This window comes from Anoplophora glabripennis, unplaced genomic scaffold (genome assembly GCF_000390285.2).
Source record: "Anoplophora glabripennis isolate ALB-LARVAE unplaced genomic scaffold, Agla_2.0 scaffold1871, whole genome shotgun sequence".
In the NCBI taxonomy this organism is placed as follows: Eukaryota; Metazoa; Arthropoda; class Insecta; order Coleoptera; family Cerambycidae; genus Anoplophora; species Anoplophora glabripennis.
Genome location: NW_019417959.1, coordinates 18,837 through 28,603, shown reverse-complemented (window position 1 = coordinate 28,603; position 9,767 = coordinate 18,837). Strand labels below are relative to the sequence as shown.

Below are 9,767 nucleotides of genomic sequence, written 5' to 3'. Positions count from 1 at the left end.
CGCTTAATAAGGAAAAAAATCTTTTTTACAATTTTGGAATCGCTGATTACGAATTTGGAGTCAGAATTACAAAATTCGACGTAGGATTTAATATAGCCATTTCAGAAGTAGAAATATTTTGTAAATAGGGATTTTCCGGGTAGGTTAAGAATTAAAAGATTATGAAATACAAAATGTCACATTTATCAAGCATGAAGAAGATGTAAAAATTAAATGACATATTAGATTATTCATATATACCGTTAAATAAGTATCGGGTGTAATTTATTTGAATCCCGTGCCAAAGTTGTAATATAAAATTGCAGTGTTTTCATAAAAGAAAAGAATCATCATCAGATGAAAAATCTTCATTTGTAGCATCCTTCGAATCTTCTAAAGTTGAGAGAATTTTGTCTTTATCTGCAATCTTCCCATGTCTTACATCGTCCAGAGAAGGCGAAATTCATTTTACTCTACATTTTACAAAAACCTATACAAAAAGTTGTTAGGCACTTCCCAGCCAGCACATTGCCGTTAATTTGACGTCACCAGACGACAGTTTAGCGTCATTATTGGTCTACGACGTCAGTAGCCATATAAAGGACGTCAAAATTACGTCATATTTGTGACGCCATAGAGACGTCTTAGTTTGTACGTTATTATGACATAATTTTTAAGTCATATATCAATGAAATCTAAGGACAAAGTCAAAAAAACGTCTTATTTTATGACGTAGAAAGTACGTCATATATTGTTCGTTATTATGACATCATTTTTAAGTCATATATTAATTAAATCTAGACATTAAAAAAAAAACGATATTTTATGACATATGGAAATCCGTCATTTATGATGACGTTGTTTAGACGTCAACTTTAAGTTATATATTTCTATAGGTATATATTAATGGATGTTAAAATTATGTTTTAGGTCCCAAATAATGAAATTGGAAAGGATCCGCAACGACCGCAACCCTAATTGATATGAAAATAAGTCAAAATAATTTTTAGACAACCAGCGGTACTGTAATATTTACCTCCTCTAAACACATTGAAATACATAAATGAAAATAAATAGTAGTAATAAACTCTTAAATTGTACGTTATTATGACGTCCATTTTTATGTCAATGACGTACTTAAATAAAATCTAGAAAAGGGAGAATTTTTATTTCATAGAAAGTAATTTATAAAGGTGTTACTTAGACGTCATTTTTAACTTATATATTACAAATGTTTTATTTCTTCTATAATTCGGTAGATGTCATTTATATGTGTATTGTCTCCTAAAAATCATAATTCTTTGATTACATCGATGAGATGATACAATTTTTATAATTGATTATATGGCTTTACTAAATATACAACAATTTCACCTAATACCTATCCACTATTTTAAGTATTTTGTATATAGGTGTTTATTTTGTTTAATCGTGATAAAATTCTAAAAATCTCAGATTATATTTGCGTTTATTGCGAAACAATATCAATACCATTTAATTTGTAATTCCCTCCTTTCCCAGTCAGCAGAAATAAAATCTTATTGGTTGTTTTACGATCATGCCACTAGATTCAGCGAATCGTTATGTCTGCTGTATACATCATCCAATGCCGTCCCGAGACGGTGACGTCGTCATCACATCATTCCCGTTTTCGTTATTTACTAGGCACTACGTACATTGCCATGTTGATTTGTTGCATTGTTGCACACAGATTATAGACATTTTGTTGATTGTTGATGCCTATATTTGCAACTTGTTCGTGATTTATGACGTTTGTGCTTATAGAATTTTCAGACTGTGATGGTGGTGAGGTATCTATCGTCCACAAAGACTGGATCACTCCTAGAAAAACGGAGGTATATTAGCCACCATATAAGCAGCAAACCCATTAAAAAGGGGGAAAAAGTTGATCCTGAAATGTGGAAATTGTATAATGTGGCACGGTGTTTTTATTCCAGCGGTAAGTATGAAGATTATTATTATTATTATTATTATTATTATTATTATTATTAGTACTATTAAAAATAGAAAACATGCATTAATAATCTAGGAAAGTAGATAATAAAAATGACTCATGGTTTACCATACAACTACCTAAGTATTTGCAATTGCTTTCAAGATTACCTATCTAAAGTTTTAAAACTATTTGCTATAAAATCTATCAATACTGTCGACATTCAAAGATTTTGTTGACAGTTGTTACATACATAAAATAGTTTTTCGCTGTTAACATACAATTTTTAATTCTGGGCAAGGGTAGCATAGTATTAAAAATTATATCTATTTATAGTTATTAAATATTTGTGTACTGTAGTGCCTATTTTTAATGTTGCAAATATTATAACGGAAATATATTTTATCAGGCACATCTAGGCTTTCATCTTCTATTTTGACGTCCCAAACAATTAAGGAAAATTTATGTTTGGGTAACAAAAATATATTATTTCATAGAACAGGAGATATTATTTTATCAACCGATAAGGAAAATAATGAAAATATAGAAAAATTGAGTAAGTAATTTCTTAGGTCGTTTTTTTTTTTTCACATAATAAATTTATTTATAGTCAGTGTTAATAAAAAAATATTTTCAGTTCAGTTGCAAGAAAGATATATTGAGTTACATATTGAAGAACAAAATAAACAGATATTAGTAACAATTTCAAAGCAGGAAAAGACAAGGGAAAAGTCAAGTTTTCCGGATCTACCAGTTAAATTTCCTGTAGATACAGATAATAATTTGAAAATTTTGGATGAGATACTTAGAGAAAATACTGAAATTGCTGATTGCTTGGTAATAAGTGATACATTTTTGAACGATGTACACTTTCTAAACTGTTTTGCTGGATCGATGCTTAACTACAAATGTTTCTCCATATTTAACAGATGGCATCTTCAGTGCTTCTCGTATCTCGAGTGGCAGCTCAAGATACAAGAAGCACTAAAAATACCATCTGTTAAGTATGGCAAAATGTCAACCAAAACAGCCCGGAAAGTGTACATTATTCAATTGTATGAACTACTGATACACTTTTATTTATTAATGTAACATTCAAATTATTCTTTTTTTCAGTGCTCCTATTTATCAAGTCTTGGAGGAAAAGATGCTACTAATAGAACAAACAGAATCTTCAAGTACATTCTAAGTGACGAAGCTGCAAAAAATTACAATTTTTATGGGAAAAGGACAGAGAAGGAAGCTTTTTGTCACTTTACTTTATGCAGCATTATTGTTCGTAAGTACATACTTAATAATAGATATTAAACTACGTAAATTTTATATAGTGTGTGATAATTGTTTTACTTTTTCCTAAAGAAAGCCATTAAGTTAATTCAAATTCATACTGGTGAATATGTTTTAATTCTCTGGTAATAATTACTGCAACCGTTAAAGTTTGTCTTTGAAGTTGCTTTTTAACTTACCTAGATATAGGTGTCAAAGATGTATGACTTCATTTGGTGAAAATGTATTAGGAAACATGTTTAGACTTAATTTGAATTGGCTTAATAAATTTTAAACTAAAGTAAAAAACACAAAAGCTAATATCAAAAAAATATATAATTAAAAGAAATGTGTGATAAATATTTGAATTTTTAGAAGCTGTTAAAATATCGCATTCAGGGACTTCAGATAAAGATGTCGAAGACATAATAAAAGTTTGGTTGAAACATGCTCCAGAACGAATCAGTATTTCTGAATAGGTTATTGTGCATTATTTTATAATTATGGTCATTGACATGCAAGTCATAATTAATTTCATTTAAATTGAAGATTGCATTTTCAACAGATGGGTTAACACAACTGGAACCATTACTTTCACTTGAAGTATTATTAAAAATAATTGTAGAGGACCTACCAAGAACATTGTTATTAAATCCGATGAATTTTTTTTTTTTTGAGTAGTATTCTGTAATGCATTATGAACACTAGCAGAAACTCTTCTATAAAACTGTCGTTTTCCGACAATTTCTTTAGGTTTGCAATGCATGTTTATTTAGCCGTCTTTCACAATTTCTGATAATCTTAACGATAATCTCATATGTTTTCCAATAATCCATACTTTACATGAAAATATGTAGGTAACCTGAAAAGGATTAATCAATACATGTTTATATGTAGATAGATTTATTTCTATAGTACATATACTTTGTTTTAATGTAGTTTAGTTTTAAATTCAGCATTATTGTCAATATTTTTTTAAAATTTACATTCACCAATATTCATAATATTTATTTGCTATATTCACGGTTAACATTAATGTTAAGTTGAAATTAAAAGTTAAGTTGTATACGTATAGGGTGTCTCAGGTTTTAATGGGGATTTAATAGGTGATAAAACTCATAAAGTTCATATAAATTATTTGTTTTTAAAGCTGTGTTTTTGAGGTATAGGGTGTTACAGTTAATAAAAAAAAAACATATTCAAATATCTGAAAAACTACTAGACATAAAATTTTGCACGTTTTTAGTAATAAGTAAGTAATTCGATGCAATTAGATTTAATTTAATTTTCCCAGTGGGGCAGTGTTAGAGCATCCTAACTAGATATTTTAAACACAAATTTGGGCACGCCACTGCTTTTTGTGTATGATTAAATTATATTTAGATGGAGTAATTAAAAACATTTTTTTTGTCTTGCATGTTTTGTTTATTTTGCTTACATTTCGAGAAAAATTAATAAATGTGTTTATTATATTAATGAAATTAAATTCATTTTTCTAGGAGCTGACTGATAAACGAATCTTACTTTTTTTTTCAAAACATAAGCAAAATAGACGAATGAATTGTATATTTAATTATTCGATCCTAGAAATAATACCAAACTTATAATAAAATAGTGGAGTGCTCAAATTTTTATTAATTGTAATATAATAGTTAAGATGCCCCAGCGCCGCCCCTAGAATAATTAAATTAAATCTTAGTACATCAAATTAAGTCCCTATTACTATTAACACGTGCCCAAGTTTTATCAAGGTAATCGGCCAAGTAGTTTTTGACATATTTGAAAGAAATATATTTTTTTATTAACTATAACAACCTGTATCTCCAAAATAAAGTTTTAAAAACAAAACATGTATTTAATACATGTTCTCCTTTTTTTCTATTATATTTTTGCATCATCTATTAAATTGTCCCGATTAAAAGTGGAGACCCTGTCTAGTTAGAATGTTAGTTTTATGTGCACAAGTTAAAAAAAAAATAAAGTTTTTTTTCAAGAAGTGAGTTTTTTTGTTGCCTATGTTAACATATTTTATCTCTGCGACTTAAGTACCTACTTTAAAAAAAAATTGTAAAAATTATATTGGTTAAACCACACTTCTATGTGGGTTAAACCAAGTATCAAAATATTATGTATATTCACATAATGATAGACAATAAATGAAATTAAAACTTACTAAACATAAGCCTGCCTTGATTATTACATAAGAAACAAAATTAAAATATTCGATTGCTAGTTTCTCATACCACATAGGATATTTGTTGGCATGGCCAAAAAGTAATCTAGATAAAGATATGTAAAAGCTACAAAAATGAATTATTTATTTTGATTACTTGATGGTATATAATTTTCAATATATTTTTCAATTCTTTCTGTAGTAATAATTTTCAGAAATTATATTAGCGATTTTTTCAATACATTAAAGACACTTGGCAATAGGTACATATTTTTAAGGTAAGTATTAATTTAACTGTTTTTCTAATACAAAAATAAAATATTTTGAAATTTGGGTTAGTCTGGTATGATACCACAACTGCATTTTTACATATGTACCTACTTCTCCAGAAAAACTTTTCTTCAACAATAAGATAATAATAATCATTATTCATTCCATTACAAAATTGATAACAAACATACAGAAATAAAACAAGTGAAATGACAGGTGAAGTTCAGCTACAGCTGCTTTTCAACTTAATCTTATGTATATTACATAACAATAAATGTATTTGCCTCTAAGTTCTCTGCTTCTGGTACACAAATTATATATTTGCCCATCTCAAATTAGCCAAATAAATCATTGATGTCCAAATTTCAGTGATAAAATACAAAATTAAATATGTATGTTAAATGTAATTAGTGTAATTAAAGATGTAAGTCTTAAACAAGTGATTTTAATCTTTTTTTGAAATAAAAATGATATTTTTAATCTCATTTGGTAACTGATTATACAGTTTTGGGGCTAAATATGAAAAACTACGAGTAAAGGTGGGCGTTTTATGTTTGGGGGTTAACACAGTATTTCTATTACGTGAATATCTCTTATTCTTTACATTACCAAATTTAATTTATTTATTATATGTATAAGTAAGTAGGTATACTAGTGGTGAGTATTTTATGTGTAAACCATATAAAATGATATTTGAACATATCAACAATTTTTAACCAGTCAGCATCTGATATCCTTAGATTAATGGTAATTTTTACATCGAAATAATTATTTGCGTAGGTAAAAAACTACTAATTTCATTAATTAAAAAAATTCTTATTGCAGTCTATTTTTTGTCCTATTAAAGTCATATTTGGAATTATTATGACGTATGTGGGATAAAAAAAGAACGTATTCGTACGTCAAAATAACGTACCATAAGGTTTTTATTTGGGCCTACATTGGTCAAATTAAAGTCATATTTGAAATTATTATGACGTATGTGGGACAAAAAAAGGATCTATTTGTACGTCAAAATAACGTACCATAAGGTTTTTATTTGGGTCTACATTGGTCCAATATTAGTCATATTTCACGTCACCATTACGTTTACATATGACGTCTGTAGGATGTGACATTAGACCGTCATTTTAACAGATATTTGACGTCACTTTATTGGGCCTTATGACGTAAATTGGGACATATAAATGACGTCAAACAGACGACAGTGTGCTGGCTGGGTAGTTTAATGTCAAATACACAGTATTCGCACAGTCAATTAATTTTTATTAAAGATCGTGGTTGTTTGAGGTATCCATCTCGAGATGTCGTAGTAATATGCCAAGAAACAGAAAAATTAATAAAATTTTTTAATAACGAAAGCAGAACACCTAGGCTACAGAAAAATAAAATTGTTTATCATGTATTAAAAAACTTTCTGAATGCGAACATATTTGAAAATTTGCATTAACATCAATTTGATAATTTGCCTAACAATTGTAATCATTTAATAGAACTTGTAAAGCCTGAATGTGAAAAGTATATCGATGTACGAATAAATCGTCAGTCAAATTATTTAATTATTTAATTTGGTAAAATCTACGAAAAGGCAAATATTAAATAAATTAATATGTAATGTAGTAAAAATATTACTTAATCCGGATCTGCTTAAAGATGCGCACGATCAGATTGCCTTCCACATTCCACTGCCCCGGATTTTGCATTCACTGGTACCCGTGCATTGGAATTATATACGGCCAGTCTAGGTGGTCTGTGATGCCAACACTGCCAACTGCCAATGCTGTCATATAATAAGAAGCAAGAAGGTTAGAAGTGACTGACGAGTGGCTTTGTGCTTTGTATTTTTGTATCTGCGTTCTATTTTCTGTTTATATTTAAAACAATGACTGATGTTAAGGAAACGTCGTGTAGGCTTTGCCTTAAAAATATAACCGATGAAAGTTTTGAAGTGATAAACAACATTATCAGAGATATTCTAGATGTTCTTTTGCTCAAATTGGTAAGTCGGTGAAATATAATTAGATTGCTGTCTGAAGTTGCATATTTTTCAGAAATTTGATGATGAGAGCAAAGAGGTTTTATGTACCGTTTGCAGAAGAAAGTTAAATACAGCGTTAGAATTTAAGTCGACGTGTTTGAATACCGATAACACAATTATTCCTTATGTGGATAGCGAAAAAATGTTACAGCTCGACTTAGGAGAAGTGTACAGGCAGGAAAAGAAGAGTGAGTTAGTTTGCAGTCAGAAAATATGTCGATTGTGTATGCACCCAGTAGAGAGTGAGTTTAGGTGCATACGTGAAGAGGAACTCGAAGCTATTCAGAAATNTTCAACAATAAGATAATAATAATCATTATTCATTCCATTACAAAATTGATAACAAACATACAGAAATAAAACAAGTGAAATGACAGGTGAAGTTCAGCTACAGCTGCTTTTCAACTTAATCTTATGTATATTACATAACAATAAATGTATTTGCCTCTAAGTTCTCTGCTTCTGGTACACAAATTATATATTTGCCCATCTCAAATTAGCCAAATAAATCATTGATGTCCAAATTTCAGTGATAAAATACAAAATTAAATATGTATGTTAAATGTAATTAGTGTAATTAAAGATGTAAGTCTTAAACAAGTGATTTTAATCTTTTTTTGAAATAAAAATGATATTTTTAATCTCATTTGGTAACTGATTATACAGTTTTGGGGCTAAATATGAAAAACTACGAGTAAAGGTGGGCGTTTTATGTTTGGGGGTTAACACAGTATTTCTATTACGTGAATATCTCTTATTCTTTACATTACCAAATTTAATTTATTTATTATATGTATAAGTAAGTAGGTATACTAGTGGTGAGTATTTTATGTGTAAACCATATAAAATGATATTTGAACATATCAACAATTTTTAACCAGTCAGCATCTGATATCCTTAGATTAATGGTAATTTTTACATCGAAATAATTATTTGCGTAGGTAAAAAACTACTAATTTCATTAATTAAAAAAATTCTTATTGCAGTCTATTTTTTGTCCTATTAAAGTCATATTTGGAATTATTATGACGTATGTGGGATAAAAAAAGAACGTATTCGTACGTCAAAATAACGTACCATAAGGTTTTTATTTGGGCCTACATTGGTCAAATTAAAGTCATATTTGAAATTATTATGACGTATGTGGGACAAAAAAAGGATCTATTTGTACGTCAAAATAACGTACCATAAGGTTTTTATTTGGGTCTACATTGGTCCAATATTAGTCATATTTCACGTCACCATTACGTTTACGTATGACGTCTGTAGGATGTGACATTAGACCGTCATTTTAACAGATATTTGACGTCACTTTATTGGGCCTGTCACCATTACGTTTACATATGACGTCTGTAGGATGTGACATTAGACCGTCATTTTAACAGATATTTGACGTCACTTTATTGGGCCTGATGACGTAAATTGGGACATATAAATGACGTCAAACAGACGACAGTGTGCTGGCTGGGATTCTTCCCTAGCTTGGCGCTGCATCTCCTTCCCTAACCATCAAATCTGGTAATGATTCCGGCTGACTGAGGTATCCTTATCACTAGTGTCAATAACAGACCGATACAAGAGATACAAGAGATAGAAAGAATATGCCACAATTCTCTATTTATTGCACAAACACTCTTTACCCATGAGGATAACATACCTACAAGGTGATTCACAAATGGTGAACAAAAATTAAACCTCATATTCTTTGGTGAATTTTAAGGGGAGTCTTTCCTATAAAGTTTTTATAGGAAAGGGGAGTCTTTCCTATAAAGATTTTTTTGCATTTCCTGGGAAAACTTGCCATAGTAATGTATATATTTTTTGCACCATCAGAAAGTAGAGATTTCAACGAAGAAAAAGCCCACCGACGTTTTTAAAAAAGCAGATATTTTGACGTGAGAATTTTCGATTGAAAATTAGGGTGCTTTTTTGATATTAAGTAAAAATAAGGTGAAAAAATAAATATTTCAAAACAAAAAAATTACAGCGTGTTTGGGACATAAATAGGCAAGTTTTCACCAAATTTCGTGAAAAAAAAAATATTGTTTGTAAAAGATAAAAATAAAAAACCAAAAACTTGGTTATTT

General features: G+C 29.1%; 2 protein-coding genes across 2 annotated transcripts in view; both read left to right on the top strand.

Moving 5' to 3' along the window:
- The first annotated feature begins 1,614 nt into the window (after window positions 1-1,614).
- Window positions 1,615-4,603, top strand: LOC108915009. Its single transcript, XM_018720957.1, has 5 exons — window positions 1,615-1,939; window positions 2,343-2,489; window positions 2,571-2,770; window positions 3,050-3,212; window positions 3,575-4,603. The coding sequence occupies exons 1-5, from the start codon at window positions 1,780-1,782 to the stop codon at window positions 3,676-3,678; spliced, it is 774 nt and encodes a 257-aa protein (XP_018576473.1). The 5' UTR covers window positions 1,615-1,779; the 3' UTR covers window positions 3,679-4,603.
- A 2,867-nt stretch (window positions 4,604-7,470) lies between these two features.
- The window catches only part of LOC108915149, a gene marked incomplete at its 3' end in the record, with an annotated part of 15,039 nt that continues 12,742 nt past the window's right edge, over window positions 7,471-9,767 (top strand). The window contains exons 1-2 of the mRNA XM_023456589.1: window positions 7,471-7,641; window positions 7,694-7,872. Coding sequence (XP_023312357.1) covers window positions 7,525-7,641; window positions 7,694-7,872 — 296 coding nt within the window. The remainder of the gene's footprint in view (window positions 7,642-7,693; window positions 7,873-9,767) is intronic.

What these genes read in the sequence shown, in the direction of transcription:
- LOC108915009 (XM_018720957.1), top strand. Translation starts at nt 1,780, where the DNA reads ATGGTGGTGAGGTATCTATCGTCCACAAAGACTGGATCACTCCTAGAA. An exon ending in TGAAAATATAGAAAAATTGA is followed by an intron (nt 2,490 to 2,570) that starts GTAAGTAATTTC and finishes AAATATTTTCAG; the next exon opens with TTCAGTTGCAAGAAAGATAT. An exon ending in CTGAAATTGCTGATTGCTTG is followed by an intron (nt 2,771 to 3,049) that starts GTAATAAGTGAT and finishes TCTTTTTTTCAG; the next exon opens with TGCTCCTATTTATCAAGTCT.